The sequence below is a fragment of the Pinus tabuliformis genome, chromosome 9 (genome assembly GCF_031772625.1).
Source record: "Pinus tabuliformis cultivar Carrire ecotype Pingquan chromosome 9, CPIR1, whole genome shotgun sequence".
In the NCBI taxonomy this organism is placed as follows: Eukaryota; Viridiplantae; Streptophyta; class Pinopsida; order Pinales; family Pinaceae; genus Pinus; species Pinus tabuliformis.
In genome coordinates, this window is record NC_142307.1 from 1,921,034,634 (window position 1) to 1,921,056,848 (window position 22,215).

The 22,215-nt window shown below is 37.5% G+C and overlaps 2 protein-coding genes and 1 pseudogene across 2 annotated transcripts in view; all 3 read right to left on the bottom strand.

Annotated features, from left to right (window-relative positions):
- Window positions 1-444, bottom strand: part of LOC149156612 (uncharacterized) — a 248,462-nt gene extending 248,018 nt beyond the window's left edge. The window contains exon 1 of the mRNA XM_089444804.1: window positions 7-444. The gene's annotated coding sequence lies outside the window, so the exon portion shown is untranslated. The remainder of the gene's footprint in view (window positions 1-6) is intronic.
- The window catches only part of LOC149156613 (putative transporter AQR1), a 147,575-nt gene extending 147,043 nt beyond the window's left edge, over window positions 1-532 (bottom strand). Inside the window, exon 1 of the mRNA XM_089444805.1 lies at window positions 466-532. Coding sequence (XP_089300931.1) covers window positions 466-467 — 2 coding nt within the window. The 5' untranslated portion in view covers window positions 468-532. The remainder of the gene's footprint in view (window positions 1-465) is intronic.
- The window catches only part of LOC149156614 (GDT1-like protein 3 pseudogene), a 153,611-nt pseudogene that overhangs the window by 31,676 nt on the left and 99,720 nt on the right, over window positions 1-22,215 (bottom strand).

Consider the following 22,215-nt stretch of genomic DNA (forward strand, 5'->3'; position numbering starts at 1 on the left):
ACTGACCTGGTTGAATCTCTGGCTACTGCTCAATCAGTTAAAAGACAAAGAACCCAAAAATGCTTAGAAGTCAAAGAGATCAGTCCAATAGGTCCTGTTATGAAAACTGAAAAAACTGTTGTCAAAGGAATCCACAACCCAGACAGAGAAGCTGTAAAGGGGCATTCCTGTAACTTGAAGATCGTGTGAACAATGAAATATTATAAACTTAATCTAGTCAACTAGATCATGCAAGTCGAGATTATAGAAGTCCAGGGATATAAAGCCTCCACAAAAACAGAGGGATATTGCCGGGAAATAAAAAACTATATAAATTACGCCATTCCCAAGTTCCAACCCCGAAAAAAACATGGAAAATGCTATAATGCCGTGCTCGTTTGAATTTTTTCATTGTAATATAATAAGTATGCTAATAAGATAAGAATTCATAGGAAAATGTGAACGTCATTCACGATCATTTTTTACATCGTTGACGAAGCCCGGCTGCCTTTTCTATTTGGATCTCTGTTTGGTGTTATTCGTAGGTTTCTTGTCTAAGTGGGACTGACTTTTAATTACAAAGTCGTTGCAAAACCCCGTACACGTGGACATCAATAAAGATTGAAGTAAAGCCTTCAGCAGTGTACTCATCATTTTTAGCATCATTACACTAATTTAACTATAAATTTATAAAAAAAAATCGTTGCAAAACCCCGTACACGTGGACATCAATAAAGATTCAAGTAAAGCCTTCAGTAGTGCACTCATCATTTTTAGCATCATTACACTAATTTAATTATAAATTTGATTGTGAGGGAGAAAATGAACAATAAAAAGAGGAGAAACAATCCATTACACTTTCTTTTTTTAACGGCTTCGATGGATTGATTTTTATTGGTAGGAGAGGGTGTTATATTGGAAATTTTTCATATATTTAAAAGAGTGATTTGGGAGATTATAACTATCGCTGGGATAACCAAAGACACAATATAAATTAATAATGGATAAAATTAGCAAGATGGGACTACTCTACTCGAATATAGGAACATTGGAAACTACGACATAGTCAACTATGATCCTCCAATTTCGTTAAGGCTTTGACTGAACCATGCAAAATGCTAGAAGCGAAATGTAGTAATACATGTCCAACCCAATGGAAATATCGACAAAACATCATAAGATTGCTTACAAAAAACAAGTTCTAACCCACAATAAACATTAATATGGTGTGCATGGTGGACTTATTAGTCCAAAATGATAACTGGTGAATGAGGAGAAGAGTTTACATGAGAAGTGGTCTGCGCTGGAGTGTTGATGACTGTAGGCACCTCCTGATGGTCATTTGAGTCAGTCTCTGAATCAGATACCACAAAATGCTCCACTCGAGTCAACCTAACCACAATATCATCCAAGTTATACTTGATGTCCCTCAAGCTAAGTTGCACTGAAACGAATACGGGAACGGATACGGATACGGGGTTTGAAACGGATACGACAGATTTTCAAAATATCAGGATACGATACGGCAAGGAAATGGCATGCATATATATATATATATATATATATATATATATATATATTACCATTCATCTTTTAGAATCTAGAATATATATCTAAAAATGCATAGTCATTGTCATGAATTCAACATAAACTAATCATCATCATCAATTCAGCATAAACATTGTCATCATCATTAGTGATTATTATAACAATCGACATATTATCATCATCATTAATAATGTAATCAGAAATGCTACAACCTTTGTGCTTTGGGGTCCAACTCCTTCAAAGAACGTGTCATGCATGGCAGATGATATCTATCTTCCTTGCATGACAATTAAAAGGGCCATGGGATCATTGGGATATTCCATCAAGACCTATTTGAGCATTTCAATCTTCTCGATGTCAGCTTGGTCTCATGACTATATGCAGGCACAAGATTGGCTAGAGAAGATTTGTTATATTGGAGGGATTTATGAAATCAAGAGCAAAATCAATGACAATTAACAAAACCTTAACCAAAATGAAAATGAAAATTAATCGCTCTAATAAATCTCTTTACGAAGACATTCATCAAACCCTTTTATTTGCATTTTTGAACATCTATCTTTTCTTAGTAAGAATCCTTGATAAATATATGGAGTGTCGTTTCTAAAGATTTAGAAAAGAATTTATGAGACTCTGTTTATAGTGAGTTTATTTGCAAATCTGATTTCTTCATTTTTATTATTTATTTATGGCTATACAAATTTTCAAGCTTTTTAACATTTTAAGGGTGGATTTTGATCACAATTTTAGTGGATCCGTTTCCGGAAATCTGGAAACGGATCCAAAAAATTTTATATCCCTTGGAAACGTATCCTATTCCAAATCTAAAGTTTCCGATTTTTTGAAACGAAACAAAAATGTTTTTACAGCGTTTCGGACAAGAATCGTATCTGTTTAAGTATCAGAAACGGGGATTCGCGTTTCCGGAAAATTCTTCAGGAGTTTCCGGTAACTTAGCCCTCAAGATTCACTTAAATTCTTCTTGACCTGCAAACAGCTTGTAGTTGTCTACTTGCTTATCTCAAATTACCATGCTTAGTAGAGTTTCCAACTTACAATGCAAGGTGATAGAATGGAGTGAGTGAAGTCTTCTCTTACGAAACTTCCTGTGATCAGGAACCGACTTAAGGCTATTACCTCCAATCTTTGAATCAGAATAATATTCTTAACACTGAACTCCTTGGCCTCCAAGTGGAGAATTTCCTTTCTAACCTCTAGAGGAGTTGATTCGAAAAAATTAGCCATTGATTCCCATCCGAACAAATGATGGCATTGCGAAGAGGATGACCCAGGTGCACCACCCTTGCGACTAGGAAGTCTTTGTCGAGGAGCCATATATGCATATAACTTGCAAACAAAACAAGAAGAGACGACCCTAGAAAACTGAACGATGGAGATGGACAGAGCAAAGGGATGGTAAGACCCCAATACAATACAAACCACAGACCCTATAATAGAAACAAAGAGAACTATATGTGGGCAAAAGAAGAAAAATAGGAGCCCACCACATTCCCGAAAAGAGACCTACCCAAACTTCTAGAAACCCAAACTTTGTGTGAGCCAAAAGCTAAATGAGTTAGAAATGTTTGAAATAGTGGAGTTCTAGTGAGGCCATATCCATTGTCAAAACCAAATGGAGAAGCTACTAGGTTACCACACTCCACAGACCAACACTAGGCAACTGAACAAAATCCCGACAGGGTTAGAGTTCTGTGTTGCTACAGAAGGTAATATTGCCACTAATTCAAAGGATGGACCAGTCCCCAAGTTGTGTAAAAAGAGCACAAAGAACATTGACACTTATGGAGAAACAACAGATGACCTGAAGGAGAGTTGACCTCCTTACATTTAATGACAATAGGACCAAGCAATAACCAGAATTGGAGAGACAAAAACGCAACCATACAATGATCAACCATGAAGAGTACAATGAAAACATACCTCCAATTACTATAGCATAAACTTCTCTTGGCCACCATAAAGAGATTAATGATTGAGGATTTATACCAGCAGCAACCAAAACACAATATTTTCACCACCCTAAGACCAGGACCATGCATATATAATATGGCACGGATATGGGAAATTGGGCTTGATGAGTGAGATGAGCAGTAGGAGTGCTCAACAACGCGAGCCAAGTGTACAATCCAAACCAGTACTTTGCCATCTCAAACGCTTCAACATGATAAGCTCATAAATAGACTTTTCCCATTTGTTAGGGAATTTTCCATCTGCGGCCAATCCACCATGAGAGGGGTGATCCATTTCAGAACAAACAAAAAGAATTTCATTACCAAAACCATTATCGTACACATTACCACCTCCTCCCACTTGCTCGTGCTTAAGTCGATCAAACTTGGGTAGGTGAAATCAGGTTTGGGAACCATCTCATTTCCACACAAGGGGCATGCAAAGCTAGGTGTAGAGAAAGGCTCTAACGTCGAGGGTCGCCACCCAGTTAATCAAACATAATACCCGCATGTTAATTATAATTGTGGTTGGAAAACTAATGTCGGGAGAAACTCTCATTTTGGTTCTGCCTCCTGCCAGGAACCGATGACCGTGAGAACACCCCCGTCAGGGAATGATCAATTCCAGTGTTTACAAACAATCCTTTACCTGTTTATGCTCAAAAAAGAGAAAAAGCGTGGAGGTAATGCAATGGCAGTTTGTAGCCAATTATAGGCATTCCAAATTGCAACAAAGAGATCATCTACAGCCAAGTCGCTTCCACCTTGCGTTAATTAGGCAGTCACCACTCAATTCGGCATGTTGTTCACCTGAGTTTTCTCCATGTTCATTTGGAGGACTGAATTTGGAGGAGCAGCCGGGTTTGAATTCGCTGGAGGTTTTTGTCCAACCATTGAGCAACGTGGTGAGCAGTGTGAGCAGAGTGGTCAACAGTATGAGCAGAGCAGAGCAGTGTGAGCAGTGTGGGCAGCAGTGAGAGCAGCGAACAGTGAATAGTGAGCAGTGTGAGAGCAGGGAGTTTTTATGCAGCAAAAGTATCGAGCAGCGAGCAAGCAGTAGCAAATGCATTCAAACATGACAAAGGAACCAGAAATTTCAGAACATGTGGAGACAAATGATTTAGGACAAGTGAAAATTGCCTCATCCGCCAAAGCTGGGAAGTGGGTTTGGGTCAATGCCAAACAATATCAGGGCATTTTAAAACGAAGAATAGCCCGTCTAAAATGGGAGCAAGCAAGGAAGAAACGGTCTCAAAAGAAAAGTAATCGAGCCCTTCGCAAAAAGCACTCAAACAAGTCTCCTCCACAAGCACGTGGCAACAAGAAGTCCAAAGGAAAAGTCATTGATGATTTTGTCTTATATAGTCCCACATCCACACCTCTCACCTGGTCATCTGATCTTTATGTGAAAGAATTGTTAAATGCAAAACAAAGGTTGGAGGTTTTAGAAGCTAAAGGGCAGGAAAGAGATCATAAAATTCATATAATAATGGCTAAGAACAATGCGTTAGTAGAAAGAAATAAAATTTTAAAAGAACAAGTGGCATTGCTACAGGAAGCTCTCCTGATAGGGAAGACAGAATGGCAAGCCATGAAGGCGGATGTGCAAAACATAAAGAAATCTGTAGTGGAAAGTACAGAGGTGGTGAATCTGAAATCATCCCAGGATAAAGGGAAATTGATTGCCCAAATAAACAACCATGAAGAGAACGCAAGAGAAGAAACGAAAGGAGATTCCACCAAAGTTTCTAAAACTTGGGCTCAAATTATTAGCAATTCTACTAATAAGGAAGGAGAAACAAATATTCAGGTTGACAACATTCAAGATAGTGAAAGCAAGGAAAGATAAAATAGGGCAGCAAACATAATTATTAAAGGGGCGAAAGACTATGGGAAAAATGTTCATGTACTCTTGACCTTGCAAGGGACTTCTTGAAAGACAATTTGTTATGGCAAGGACAAATATGTCAAGCATGGAGGGTGGGTAAGTTTAACGGGGAGAGAGCCAGGCCCATAAAAGTCATTATGCCTAGCTTGCGTGATAAATATATTATTCTAAGTAAGAAACATCTCTTGAGGGGTTCTCATTTTTTCCTAGAAGAAGATTTAACTGTAAAACAACAGGAGGAAAGAAGGGAGGAAATTTGAAAGGTTAAGGCAACAAGAGTTGAAGGAAAGAGAGCATGGATTTATAAAGGCAAAGCTGTGATAGCGCAATTTGGACCTCCTTCCAGAACAGAGCAGCAAGATGGTAATAAAGAAGAGGCAACAAACTCTTCAACGGGAAATCAGAAAGCAAGGTCAGTATGGGAAAACAGGGACAAATACTCAAATGTGTGTCTTACATGTCAAAATAAATAGCAAAAAGTCATACCCAGGTTTCCTTAAGATTAGTTTGTTGGAACTGCAGAGGTTACTCATGGAGACGAGGACCTGGGTTAGGGCCTATTGTGGAAAATAGAGACACAATTTGCCTCATAGAAACACATGAGCATGAACAATGCAAGACACCTTTGTTTGAAGGATACTGAAAGATGGCAGTGTGGAACAAGGCAGCAGAGAATGGCAAAGGGCACAGGGGTATCATGGTTTTAGTAAGGGAGAAAGAAGGTCGTCTTATTCAATTAGAAAAAGAAGACTCAAATAAGCAATTCATTTGGTTTAAAGTATAAAAAAATGGAAACCACATTAGAATTGCAGCATGCTATTTTGCGCCATAGGTTTCAAAAATCTACAAAGGTAAAGGGCTTGACCACAAAGATCCATTTACAACTTTAAAAGCGGATATTGCAACATATTCGCAGCTAGGTGAAGTCCTTATAGTGGGTGATTTCAATGCTAGGACTGCAAGTGAGCAAGCTATCATTCTTTGTTGTAAAGATAATTATAACCCTATTTGGCTTACAGAAGAAAGTAATCATCAGTGGGAAAGAATTTCAGAGGACAAGGGCTGCAATCTCTTTGGTGAACAATTGCTTACTCTATGGGGCCTTTGATTTAGTCATTTGTAATGGCTTGACTAGCTGGGCAAAGTCCGGTAATTTCACTTGCAATACTTACAATGGAGCAAGTGTGGTAGATTATGTAATTTGCTCGCAAGGTTTGTGTGAGAAAATGGAAGAAGTTTTGGTTGGAGATCAGCTGTGGGATTTGAAATCAGATCACAAGCCAATTTATTTATGTTTCTCTTGGATCGGAAGAAGAAAAAAAAAAACAAAAAACAAAAAAAAAAACAAAAAAAAAACAATTAGAGTCAAAAATTCAGCATGTCCAACAAAATCTCCCACAGGGCAAAATTCTTTTGATGCCAAAAAATTGTAATACCTTCAAAATGACACTAGAGAGGCTCTTTGAGAAGGAGAAAATTACAATTCACAGACTTCATAGTCATGGATTAACACATTTAATTCAATGCGCACTTGCAAAGTGCAAAAGATCAAAAATTAAGAAGTTTGAAACAAATTGCTTTCTGGTTAATGCTTGGTTTGATGAGGAATGCAAAAAGGCAAGGAGAATGTGGAAAGAGTCAAACAAGGATAACATAAAGCTCAAATCGTACAAGCAGTTATTAAGCAAGAAAAAGGCTGATTTCATGGTTTCAAGGAGGGAAGAACTAATCTTCCTTGGGAAAAATAATCCCAAATTATTTTGGAAGGATCTCCACCCGAAAAAGATACAAATTGGAAATAATACTACAGCTTCTAAATGTTTTGACTATTCAAGACAACTCTATGCGCAGGTTCCCAAGGTTGATCCTCCCCCCTTGGTCAACACCGATACTGAACTCTTCATGGTACAAGAGGTAGAGATGGGTATCAAGAAGTTAGGTGTTGGAAAAGCAAAAGACTTAGCTGAACTCCAAGAAGAATATCTAAAGTGGGGCTCAAAGATTCTTGCACCTCACATTACAAAAATCATCAACAACATCATACAACAAGGGCTCCCCACAGATTGGTCAACTAGTCTAGAAATACCTCTTTTCAAGAGCGGTGATGTCAATAATCCCTCCAATTATAGGACCATCATGATAAACCCTTTGTTTGCAAAGCTATTTGGAAGCACGCTAGAAAACAAATTTAGCGAGTGGGCAGAAGAAAGAGATAAGTGTGCTAAAGGGCAAGCAGGTTTTAGACCTAAACATTCCATAGTTAATCATTGCATAACTTTAAGGCACATCATTGAAAAAGTTTGGGAGGAAAAGGAAGAAGTCTTTTGTTGCTTTGTTGATTTCAGAAAAGTGTTTGACTCAGTTCCTAGGGATAAACTTTGGCAGAGAATGGAGGAACTTGGGGTTCCTAAACATTTGAGAACAGTTGTGCATAGGCTGTATGAAGATGTGAAAGTCAAAATTAGAACTTCAACAGGCATTTCTGAAAGTTTTAGTAGCGATATTGGGGTCAAACAAGGTTGCCCACTATCTCCTACCCTTTTTGGTTTATAAATCGACAAGCTTGAGGAGTGGTTAAATTCGCAAGGGGGTGATGGTATCTATTTGTGCAAGTTTGTTATAAGGCTTCTTTTGTATGCAGATGACCTTATTCTGATTGCTAAATTAGCTCCTTTTTTGCAAGAGCACTTACTATCCCTTGAGCATTTTTGTAGAAGTGTGGCGATGCAAGTCAATATCAACAAAACGAAAGTAGTGGTCTTCTCTAAGAAAAGAAAACATAACCAACATAAGTTCTACTTTGAAGGCAACATTCTGGAAGAAGTTGCGGATTACAAATACCTCGGGATTGACTTCAACAAAAATCTAAGCTGGAATGGTTGTAGAAAGAAAAGAACTTTGAGGGGTTGGAAAGCATTTTATGCTTTTCAAAATAGGTGTAGAGAGGTAGAGTTATGGGACTGGAAGACCACTCAAACTCTTTTTGGGCTTCTAGTGATTCCGTTGATTCTCTATGGTTGTGAACTGTGGGCTAGCAATACCTCCGACATGCAGTTGAAACAAATTGAGAAAATTCAGAAGCGTTTGATTACAAACAAATTTAAGATTAAAAGTGCAGTTCCTTATGATATCTTGTTAAGTGAAACAGGGACTACTCCTATTGAAGCAATTGCTATGGTGCGAATAATAAGGTATTCAAAAAAAAATGAGCAAATGGAAGAGGGTAGATGGCCTAAGGTTGTCTTTAATGATATATTGTGCAAGAGCAAAAAAACTTGGATGCAACAAAATAACAAATGGTTTAGTAAATGGGGTATTTGCTTGAACGCATGTCCCATAAACAACAAAGAGATAAAATCTTTTGTTATGGAAAAGTTCCACAAACGTACTTGGGATAAGGAGCTAGGAAGAAAGAAAAATTACTATATTGAAGTGTTTAATCCCACTCATAATCATCAACCAAAAGCATACATAGAGGCCAATATTTCTTGGAGAGCCAAAATTCTTATTGCTCAGTTAAGGACTAATTCTCATCAACTCCGTTGTGAAACAGGGCACTGGAAAAGGTCAAAGGAAGTGTGGGAGGAAAGGGTATGCATTTTTTGTTCTTCCGGAAAAGTGGAAAGAAAAACATTTCATTTTAGAATGTGAGGCCTTCAAAGACAACAAGGAAAGTTATGCAGATATGTTGGCAGCTAGTTCTTGGGATAATCTATTTAGCTAGGGGTTTGTCGAGAAGCTGGAAGCATTTATTGTGAAGCTTCATAGAAAAAGGGTCGAATACATCAAGCAGATGAAGAAGCAGTTTGTCCCATAGGCTATCTTTAGCCTCATGGACGTTAAAATAATTTCTTTCTTTCTTCTTTCTATTATGAAAGTTAAAACTTTTACTATATAAGATTGTATTGATTAAATTTATAAAAGTCTTTGTTTATTTTTTTAAATTTTGTATAATGATTTTTTTAAATCTTACAGCCAAATATTTCATATTTGAAATTATAACCATATTTTAAGATTAAAAATAAAGAGTTTTTGACTCTTTGATAGTTGTTTTTTTCTCATTAAAGATAGGTGTATATATCATTCTTGATATAAAGAGAAACCAAAGAAAATACTTTTAAATGAACAATAGGTAGAGCATCAACCACTCAAGTAAAGGTATTGGCTCTATTTCAATGGCTAAGGATTAATAATGAAAGGTATATAAAAAAAACAATTTAAGATTTAGAATTATTTATTAAATTTAAGCTTAGAGCCTCCTTGTTGAATGATGGAAAACTTATAAGAACTATCAAGAGAATAAGAAAGGAGTCGCTAGGTTAAAAAGTGTTAAGTACTTTCATGTCCTAAATGAGGTCAATCAAAATGTAAACCATCTAGCCAACAAGGTCACTCAACTAGATTGCAACATTTTAAAAACAAAAGGCAAGGATACATTCTTCCCCATATCTTAAGTATTATCCCAAAGTTATGAATTGGACTTGCACAAGAGACAAATAGCATGTTACTCTGCAAGGGTGCGATAAGTACCACGATTCATGGCAATCAAGGAGTAATACACTCATGGTACCCTCACACACTTGATACTTAATGTAAGAGCAAGCTCATTCATTGCTTTCAAAGTTGAATTTTAATGCAAGTGGGATAATGGATTTAATTTTAGGTTTGAAGTTTAGGGATTCTTATGGTTTCTAGGCATATGGTTCCTTCTTGTGTTCTTCTTGATCCAAATTGGGGCTCTAAATTGGATTCTTGATCTATTATGTTTTTACACTACCTTCATGGACCTTACCTTTGGCTCCAGTTTGCATGTGTTATGAAACCAACTCACAAAAAGATAGAAAATATAGATCAACGCCTTAGAATTCAGCCTCTTCAAGGGGGAAACCTCCTTTACATTACAAAAATGAACAATTCTTGGATGATACAAATGACAAGACCTCCTTTCTCTATATAAGAGTCTAAGGGGTCATAATATAATCAGAGCTGACATAACAATGATAATTTAAGGGCACAATAATAACAATATGGGGACTACATGGGCACAACAATATAATAAGGGGGTCGTACTAATAACAATAAGGGGTTACACTAGTAGTATAGGGACCTAACATGCCCCTCTCCTTCAAAAAGTGTTGTCCTCAACGCTTGAGTAGTTCTTGATGCTTCTGTATAAAATCTTGTCCTCCCATGTGGAATCTTCAACGAATAAGTTCTTCCACTTGATTAGATACCCTGAAATTGATCGATTTCGTAGCTGTCCAGTTCTTGTTTCTGTGACTGCTCCAGGTTCCAGTATGATTTTTCCTTCCTTTTCAAGTTCTGGCAATATTGTTTGAACTGGGATCTTCTGCAACTTTTGAATGAGTGGCCACACTTCTTCATCCTTCTTCCATTCATCCCTTGCTTCTTTTATCCAATCTGGTTGGATAATAGAAATAACACAAAACAATGCTTCCACATCCTCATCCTTTCTTGAGAGTGCATCTGCCACAACATTTTTCTTCCCTTTTTTGTAGATTGTTCAAAGTCATAACCCAACATCTTTGTGACCCATTTTTGTTTCTCTTCAGAGGATAATCTTTGTTCTAAAAAGTATTTAAGACTATCATGATTCGTTTTTACCTTGAAGTGTCTTCCCATTAGGTAGGGTCGCCATTTCTTAAGTGCATGTAGTATTGCCAACATTTCTGTATCATAAATAGCTTTGTGTAAATACTTTCCTTTGATTGGACGACTTTCGAAAGCAATGGGTCTTTCATCTTGCATTAAAACAACACCAATTCCATTTCTTGAAGCATCACATTCCACAATAAAGGATGCGCAAGCAGGCTCGACCATAAGGTGTCGTTAGGCCGCTCGACCATTCTCTGTTAGGCATGATCTACGTCAGACGCTTTAGCAGAAAATGTTTTTGTGAAGTCTGACATAGCTAAGACCGATGCTTGGCACATTGCCTCTTTAAGATGTTCGAAGGCCTTTGTTGCTTCTGGAGTCCATGAAAATGCATCTTTCTTCAATAATGTTGTGAGAGGTGCTGCTATTCTCCCATAATTCTTAACAAACTTGTGATAATACCCTGTCAACCTGAGAAATCCTCATAGATGCTTTATGGATGTGGGGATTTTCAATTCCTTAATGGCTTTAATTTTGCTAGGGTCTACCTTAACACCTTCATGAGATACAATATGACCCAGATATTCCACCTCTTGTACGCCAAAGAAACATTTGGAGCTTTTTGCATATAATTGTTTAGTTTGAGGACCCTGTAAACATATTGAACATGATCCTTCCAAGACTTGTTGTACATTAGTATATCATCAAAAAATACTAACACAAATTTTCTAAGGAAGGGTTTGAAAATGGAATTCATCAAACCTTGAAATGTAGAAGGTGCATTGGTGACCAAAAATTCATAATGACCCTCATGGGTCCTAAATGTTGTTTTCGAAATGTCTTCTTTCTTCATTCTGATTTGATGATATCCTGAACGAAGATCCAACATGGTGACGTAAATTGATCCATGCAATTCATCTAATAATTCATCAATGACGGGAATGGGAAATTTATCTTTAATAGTGAGCTTGTTGATCTCCCTATAATCTAGACACATGCGCCATGATCCATCCTTCTTGTGCACCAATACTACTGGAGCAGAGAAAGAACTTTCACTAGGTTGAATTATACCTGCCTCTAGCATTTTTGCAACCATACGTTCAATTTCACTCTTTTTGGCATAGGGATATTTGTACAGCCTGATGTTTGGAGGAGCACTTCCTGGAACCAAATGAATAGCATGATCATGATCACGAATAGGTGGGAGGCCTTTGGGAGTCTCAAATACCTTGGAATGATTGTCCAAGAATTTTTGGAGATCTGGAGAAATAGATGATTTCGATGTGGGAACCTCTATCGAACATAATTGTGCAATTATGCCTCGTTGTTCCTTCTTTAGAAGCTTTGTCATACTGTTGGAGCTGATTATCTTTCCCAGTTTCCCTGCAATAACCCTTAATTCAACTTCCTTTCCTTCCACACAAAATTTCATGAAAAGTTCTTGAAAATTAAAAGCTATTGTACCCAAGGATTGTAGCTATTGGACTCCTAGTACAACATCAACACCACCCATTGGAATGGAAAGCACTGGGCTATTCAATACATATTCTCCCATGGATAGCTTGATATTATGGCACTTTCTAGAGCAATTTATGGTTCCTCCACTTGCAACCATCACTTGACACTCTGGTGCTGGATATAGGAAGCAATTCAATTCCTTGGCTATCTTACAATGAATAAAATTATGAGTACTTCCCCAATCAATCAACACTATTACCTTTTTATTCTTGATATGTCCTTCTATCTTGATAGTTTGAGGAGTGGTAATTCCAACCAATGCATTACAAGATATGGTAGAATTCATTTCTTCTTTATCTAGGGTTTGTTCCTAGAGTATATCCTCTTCTTTTGACATTTCTTGTCCCTTTTCTTCCTCCTCTTTACAGTCTATGTAGAATAATTTCTTCTCAGCACACTTATGACCTTTAGTGTATTTTCTATCACAACTGTAACAAAGCCCTTTTGCTCTTTTTTCTTCCGATTGTTGTGGTGTCAACCTTGTAGGTTGTGGAAGGCTATGGGCAACACCACTTCCATCTTTATAGTTGTGAGTGGTAGGCTTCCTAGTTGCCATAATTTTGCTTTCAATTTTTCTTGCTAACCTGAATACCTTCTCCAATGAATCAGGTTCCCAAAGGCGAACCTCATGTTGGATATTATCCTTTGAAGTCCCTATGAACACATTAGTCCTATGCTCCTCTAGAATATCTTTTACCCTTATGTTCAATTTTTGGAAGTCCTCAATGTGCTCCATCATTGAACCCTTTTGTTTGAGATTTATCAATTGGCTGAAAAAGGTGTTGCTTTTTGTATCCTCATAATGTGTTATCATTTCTTTCGTAAAAATTGCCCAAGTGACAATTTTTTTACGAGAGCAAAGCCACTGATACCATACAAATTGATTTGGTTCCAAATATAAAGTTGCAATACGTACCTTTTGTGTGTTTTGCACATTATGGAGATTGAAAAATTGATCCATCTGTAGTATCCATGTTCCAGGATCCTTGCCATCAAACTTCCTCATATCAATTTTTGAAACATGGTGGGTCTTCAATCCAACATTAGAGTCTATGAAATCATGATTAACATTTATTTTGTTCTCATCATGAGTTTCTTTTAGTACCCTTTCACCATTAGTAACCATTTCTTGTAGAAACTTATTCAAATTTATCTTCAATTCTTACATCTTAGCGTCCATTCCATTCATCTTAGCATCCATGCGATTCAACTTAGCTTCCATGCCATCCATCTTAGCTTCCACACCATCCATCTTAACTTGCATGCCATTCATATTAGCTTCCATGCCATTCATCTTGGCTTCAGTTACTTTTTGTGAGAGTGAAATTTGTTGTTCTTAGTCTTGTAATTTTGATATATCATGTTGCATTTCTTCCTCTTCTTCACGAGTCATGCTAGAGCTTTCAAGTTGCTTACTAGGTGTTTCCGTTTTCTTTTCTTTTCTTTTTTCACTTTGTAAGAGCTCGATATTGAATTTTTTGTATCTCTGTAACTGTGAATCTCGAATATCTGAAACACGTCCTGTAGTAGCCCTTTGAGTCCTATTTCTAACCCCGCAAGTATGATCAAGATTGGATTCTCCAAGGAAGAGTTATGCCAAATCTCTCATGGTGACCTGATTATAGACTAGTTCAGTAGAGTGAACTTGTATGAAGTTCCACGTGTCACTATTTCGACCTTAGTACCTGAAACTGATATACAGAAAACTACAGGTCGTCCTCTTTCTAAAAATGCCTACAAAATTTCAATCTGATGCTTAGAACAAAAGTTATGATGATTTTCCCCAGGTCACCTGTTTGGAATGTAATTCGTGAGTCTGCAAAAACCCTAACTTCCTCATATCATATCTCCGAAAATATAGTGAGACAAGCTTTGAAATTCAAAACCGAAGTTCAGAACAATTTCAGCTCAAATGGGTTTTTTTTAGCTTCAGAAATGTCGCAAAAAAAAAAAAAAAGCTATAGCGAAAATTCCATGAGGACCTGTTTGGAGCAGCGAAACCCTAAAATCCAAAGCTCTGATACCAAATGTTATGAAACCAACTCACAAAAAGATATAAAAGATAGATCAACACCTTAGAATTCAACATCTTCGAGGGGGCAACCTCCTTTACATTACAGAAATGAACAATTCTTGGATGATACAATGACAAGACCTCCTTTCTATATATAGGAGTTTAAGAGGTCATAATATAATTAGAGTCGACATAACAATAATAATGTAAGGGCGCAATAATAACAATAGTAGGCTTTTATGGGGTACAATAATAACAATATGGGGACTACATGGGAACAACAATATAATAAGGGGGTTGTACTAATAACAATAAGGGGTTACACTAGTAGTATAGGGACCTAACAACATGGCTCAAGTTTCGTTGGCTTTGGTTTTCTTAGCTTCAGTGTGTGTGCCTTTACTCAATGGTCTTGTGGGTTTGGTTTGCTCAGCCTCATTAATTCCTTGATTTTGTTACAAGTCATTTCTAGTTTGGCAACTTGGAACTTATTTGTTCCTCTTATAGTCTTTTAGGACCTTCCCTCTCTATGTAGAACAAAAAAATGTTAGCCATCCTCTCTCAAGTTTTTTTACTTTGCTACATATTTTCCAAGGGAGTGTTGGAAAGAAAATAAATTTATTGTTATACTAGAGTGATAATTGTAGGCAGGGGTAAGGTGTTTTTACAAGAATGTTGTAGTGCAATCGATATGGATCAAGCGAATCTTGGGAGATATTTACTATCTGAAACCACCAAAATTCATGGAACTATAAAACGGTAGGAAGATTATATCATGCATAATAGAAACTCAATTTTCTCAATTATAAGTAGGATACATTCTTAGGAAAAAGTTGGAAACTCTAAACATGCATTCTTCCAAGAAATCCAACATAGTAAAAAAAATACAAATTGAAGAACTTTAAGCAGAGTGTGTTCTATTTGATGACTAGTTGTGAATCTAGTCGTAAATGCTACTTTAGTGAATTCAAATGCTAAGCTTTTAATTGGGTATGGAGTGGAGGAGGTTAAAGAAGATGAGACTATGTAGAACAACATGAGGATGTAGAACAACATGAGGATGTAGAAATATTGAAAGTGGACCAAAAATTTCAAGCCAACTAAAAGAACCAAGAGGAAGCTTACAATCATCACACATTTATTCAATGTTTTGTGAAATTTGCTTAATATTAGGAGTTTTTCTAGAATCTATACCGATAGTAGCTATCTAAAATCCTTTGTGAATGATTATTTTCTCTCTATAGTCGATAAAATTCAAATTTTAGACAATTTTAAGCTTTTTTGGATAATCATTATATATTTGTATTATTATGTTGACCAATATTGCGATAACAATTTTTTAATTCAAAATAGCTTATTATTGTTTAAGAAAAAAATAATGATCACTATTCTTTCATATAACTACTTATTGTAAACAAAATATAAACTCTTTTTAGACAACTTAAAAATAATAATAAATAAAAATCTACTTTACTATCTCTTTAGGACCATCCTTCCTTCCTAGCGTTAAAAGGCTTTAACATTGTTATATTAATATCAAAACGAGAACAACAAGAAGAAATTAATTACATCGAAGGTGTTTCCTCTATGGAGTTGGCTGGGTAGACACTGTTCATCCTAGCCAATCCCCGTTCCCATTTTTGTCCTCCTTCGTCGACTAAAAACCTTACGCGTGGAAAGGGTTTTGTGTTTGTCAGCTTGCTTGACTGCGAATGGCAGGCAATTTCCGCGGTTTGTCATGCCTGCAAATTTTGGTCTTGTGTCATGAATTTCGTTACACGACTTCCTGTAACCTTGAGTACTTCCGCTACGGGATTTGATTTTGAATGACATTGGTTCGACAACACGTTGAATAACTTGTTGTTTAATATTGTTTTCAGCTTTTCCTACTAATGGATTCGGGGTAAGGTTGAGTTCAGTTATAAGGAGTTGTAGATCCCACTCAACTCGGTTTTCTTGCGGTATCCCTTTGCAAACACAATATGGTGTTTAGATCGCCTAGTTATACCACATAACTAGCAATACCTATTTTCGGGTTGAGGTGTTGCAAACAGAATCACAATTTCTACAACATCTTCATTTCGAGCTTTCGTCTCCAACTATAAAAAAGTTTTCATAGGCGGTTTATTCGAGCAACTCAAGTTTGTCATTAGGTTCAATACCTGCAGCTAGAGCTCCTGGCAAATTATCTTGTAGAGTTGACCCTTAAATAGAATAGGTTTATTGGGTATCTGCCATCTTTAGTAGTTGTTGAAATCTAGAATTGTTTTTTTTTACTATCCTTTTTTCCATCTCATTTCACCATTTTATAGCAATCTCAGCATGTTCAAGGTCAAGTTCAACTCTTAAAAAGGTATTCATCATCCATAATTAGAATCTCTGTTTCTTAATGAATTATAATGAAAATATTCTTAAAATGACATAATCATAAACATTATGCAGCTAATATTGGTTTCCACAACAATATTCATTGTTAGACAGGTTGCAACACTTCAATAAAAGGATGAAGACTACCTGGAGATGAAAAATGTCCACCATATGGATAACCATTTGTTAGCATAACTTGGCAAGCTATGAGGATTAAGAGATCTAGAAGTCAAATTCAGAGTCAAACTCTGAAAATGGCGTGTAGCGATCAAGTAAAAGTAGTGGAGGAATAGAACAACATCAAGCGAGCAAGATTGAAGACATGTTCAACTGTTAGATTTTGGATCGAGACGAATCTCGTATGACTTGCTTTTTCGGTAACAATTCATAAAGAGATTGAGTTTCAAATTGAATCTATCTCGTAGATGTCAAAATAGCTCATGTCGTGTCGGCTTAAAACTCTTAAAATCATTTTATGAAATTTGTATAGTGAAAATTTTTGAATCTAACAAATCAGAAATCCTACCGCAGTAAACTGATTTGCATTACCTACTTGTGTTCTTCATTTTAACAAGTTATTTTCATAATTATTTAGAAAATATTAATGCAAATACACTGCAGCCTACACCAATATACAGATAAAGCATTGAAAAAATGAGACAACCACACAAAGGACACACTTATTTTTTGACTAAAATCCCCGGAAAAACCCAGTGTGGGAAAACTGGTGCAACAGATATGAGCATTTTATTATTAAGCAGATTTCTGAATACAATTAGGGTGCCAAATCCAGCTCACCCAACAGAGAACAAACTTAGCAGAAGTACCTATATTCGGAGACAGATATTTTGGTAGATCCAACAACTGGATGAACAAACTCCACAGATGACCATGTTGTCCCTAGTGTTGTGCAGTGATGGCTACTCCTAGTTCTACACTGGAAAGGCGTCACCCTCCCAATGAGCCTTCCTGGCTCAAAAATTGATCTGCTGAAATGATGCCCGATCTGCCTCACAGAAACCCCAATGCTGCCTCTAGGTGATTGTGTCAGCCCTCCAGCCTTTGCGTCACCCTCCTGGAGTTGCGTTGTCTCTCTCTGGTGCTGCACTGCCTCTTTGTTATGTATTCTCGGCCTTGGACAAAAAGTCTCGCTGCCAAACTGCCCCTCTCCGCACAAAAAGCTTACTCCGAAATTCTCAGCAAACCACGCCCCAAATTTTCAATCTAGCTCTAGTGCTGCTCTCTATGTGTGTGTTCTCCAATTGACCCAGAGCCTTCCTTTATACTTTTCCTGTTGAGAAATCAACAACTGTGATCTAATATCTAATCAACAACTAAGATTAAATTAGGCTTGGTCCTCGTCACTTAGAAGCCTCTCACCCATACTTACATTAATTCACTTTAATTATTTTAATTTCCTAAGTTTTAACTTAGGCACCATTGAAAATAATTAATATTTGAATAACATGCACTCCAAGTGGAATTTCTCCAAACGATTTCTGGGTCTTGGATATCTCATGTGTTCTAGACCCTCCACAAAATTTCAGAGCTAGAGCACATCCGATGCTACCACACAAAAAAAATCAGCACTCCCTCTTAGCGAGGAATGTGCTCTAGCAATAGTTCCTAGCGGAAGTATCACACTGATCCACGACATCGGTCCTCTGTGTTGTTGATGCTCGACTTGCTGCCCCTTATCCACTGTGCTGCTACAAATTGTACTGTTTCCCATGAAATTTCCATTGTCACTGTTGCATTTGTATTGCAGCTCCCTCTCAATATGTTGCATCATGTTGCCCATAACACTGCACTTGCTAACTGTTGCACTGCAACTCAGTTGTTGAGAAGTAAGCAACTAAAAAAGCCACCCAAAAACTAACATGCTAGTCAGTTTGGATGCCACTTGACTCTGAAGCTACCTCTGTTGCTAATATGTACTAATCCTCTGATGCTACTGCACTCCTATTGTATCTTCTATGTGTCTTCCACACTGCTACAACACTCTACTGCGCTGCTTCAGACTTTGGAACTCTAGCTCTGCCACTGTTGCTCTATCATCCCTCGCACCAACTGACTCCTGTCATTCTGCTACTGTCATTAAGGGCTCACGTAGTTGTATGTGATCCAAGAGTTTGGGCACCTCAAGGATCCTACCCATTATGTAGTCTTCTCGTCTACAACTCAAAATCGCCCCACCTCTTCTCTAGAGGTGCATGAGCACTCATGGCACAATCATCATTGTCCTCTTTGTCATCTTGCGTTGGAGCAACCTTTGAGTCATACTTCTCTTATTTTCCCTTCTTCTTCTGAGGGCACTGCGTGGTGAAACGAACCATTTCTCCACATCTGAAGCATTTGACTTTGGATATGTCCTTCTTCTTTTGTTTTTGTTTCCCTTGTTGTCCCACTGATGCGAGAGTCGCATCCTCCTCTTCCTCCTTCTTGATTTTGATCCCTCTACTTCTGCTTCCCGCCTTGGTCAATCGTCTGATCCCTTCATGTCGAAGAGTTTCCCACATCTCCTCCCAACTGGGAAGAGAAGCCCTGCCCAAGATGCTTTGGACAAAAGTTTCTCAATCTTCAGTGACTGCATTCAGGGTAGTCCTAACCATAAATTCAGGGTCTGGTGTAGCCCCTACGGAAGTTAGTTGGTCACGGATCCTTTGCAACATGAGAAGGAAGGGATCGATTTCTTCTCCCTTCTACATCTGAAACTGTCTTAGTTGACTCTCAAGCAACATCTTCTACTGAACGGAAGTTCCCTCATACAATGTGGTCAAATCCTTCCACATTTACCTTGATGTGTCCTTCTCAACAATATGTGGGATCACATGATCCTTGACCCCGTCCAAGATCATGCATTTTGTTGTTTCCTGAGCCTCCTCGTACTTCTTGAGAGGATCAGCATCAACCGGAACAACAACCGTCCTTAAGGCATAATCCTTGATGCGATTTTTATCCAAAACTGTCAGGATCCTGGCCTTCCAAATGACGAAGTTGGATGCTCCATCCAACCTGTCCTAATCCCTCAGTCTGTTAACAACCATCTCTTCTCAAATGAATTTCGAACTAGTTCTCTTCTCCCTCTTTAATTGTTGCCCCAAAAAAACTTGGATCTTGATTTATTTGGCGCTAGAAATCCTTTAAGGAACAAGTTCCCTCTGAATTCTGATTTCCTTCATGGAAATCCTTTTTCCAATCACTGTCGAACCACCCCTCTGATATTTCTTTGTTGTTGCTCAGCACTGGATCTAGATTTATTGGCAAGAAATCTTCTAAGGAACTGATTCCCTCTACTTTGCTTCTGCCCCACTAAGTATTGTTCTGCACTAACAGAATCATCACCCCACCAACAACTCCAGATGTAGTCTGCATTGTACCTTTAGCCATGGCAATCAGAAAAATGAGACTCGACAGTCTCTGTATTGGCCCAGAAACCATTGCATTTTCCTTTGCAACAACAACGTCACCCAATCAGGCTGACGCAGGCTCTGCGTGGGCCTCCCTTGGTGACTGCGTCACCCCTCCTCTGCTCTCTTGGCCTGAAACTACGTTATCTCTAAGGACAGCTGCCTTCACGGACATATTTTCCTCTGTCCTTTTGCTTGATGGCTTCAATCCTCCTTGATCTGAAATCGCTCTAATACCATGTGAAAATTTCTGAATCCTACAAATTAGAAATCTTACTGCAGTAAATTGATTTGCATTACCTACTTGTGTTCTTCATTTTAACAATTTATTTTCAGAATTATTCAGAAAATATTAATGCTAATACACTGCAGCCTACACCAATATACAGATCAAGTACTAAAAAATTGAGACAACCACTCAAAGGACACACTTATTTTTGGACTAAACGTTCCCGGAAAAACCTAATGTGGGAAAACGAGTGCAACATATATGATGGTTTTATTATTAAGCATATTTATGAATACAACTAGGGTGCTAAATTTGGTTCACCCAATAGAGAACAAACCCAATAGAAGTACCTCTATCTGAAGACAAATATTTTGGTAGATCTAGCAAATGGATGAACAAACTCCACAGGTGATTGCATTATCCCCAGTGTTGGGCAGCAATGGCTGCTCCCAGCTCTGTGTTGGAACTGCATCACCTCCTCTAGGAGCTGTGTCACTCTCTCAGTGAGCCTTATCGACTCAGAAATTGATCAACTGAACTAATGCTTGATCTGCCTCACAGAAACCCCAGCGCTGCCTCTAAGTGACTGTGTCATCCCTCCATGCTCTGCGTCACCCTCCTGGAGCTGTGTTGTCTCTCTCTGGCGTTGCACTGCCTCTTTTTTATGTAGTCTCGGCCTTGGACAAAAAGTCCCGCTGCTGAACTGCCCCTCTCTGCACTAGAAGCTTACTCTGAAATTCTCAGCGAACCACGCCCCAAAATTTCCATCTAGCTCAAGTGTTGCTCTCTGTGTGTGTATTCTCCAACTGACCCCAAGCCTTCCTTTATACTTTTCCTGTTGAGAAATCAATGATCGTGATCTACTCACTAATCAATAGCTAAGATTAAATTAGACTTGATCCTCGTCACTTAGAAGCTTCTCACCCATATTTATATTAATTCACTTTAATTATTTTAATTTTCTAAGTTTTAACTTAGGCACCATTAAAAATAATTAATTATTTGAATAACATGCACTCTGGGTGGAATTTCTCCAAACGATTTCTGGTTCTTGGAGATCTCGTGTGTTATAGTCCCTCCACAAAATTTCAGAGTTAGAGCACATCTGATGCTACCCAAAAAAAAACTCAACATGTATAATTGATGTAAGCTAAGACTTGAGACATAAGTTTTTTTTTTTTTTGGATATTAAGTTTATAATTGTTTTATTGTGAAGACTGATGATACTTTGTTCCAACTTAATATAAGTTACTTTGTTCTCAATGTGTGCGTGAAGATCTTGTGATTACCACCTAACCCGCACTCACGGGAGGGCCCCTTGTCGAATTGTGAGGTTTTGTTTGCATTACTTGTTTTAAGTATTATAGTTTCTTTCAAGAATTTGTTTCCATCATAATTACATTTCTCGTGATTCTCATTTTGATTGCAGAGTACTCATAAACAAAAAAAACACTAAAAAGATTTCGATTATTGAATGCATCTTCTTTCCAACACTTAATTACTTCGTAGCTTAATTCAATTTCTTAAATGTTGATGAAATACTCTTTAGAGGCTAAATGTGCACACAAGTAATCATTCTCAAGTTGTAAAGATTTTAATTTCATTTTCTGCAAGTAGGAATTAGATCATTTTTATTGCTATTTCTCTTTCATGCAATTAGTATAGAATTTCCTTAC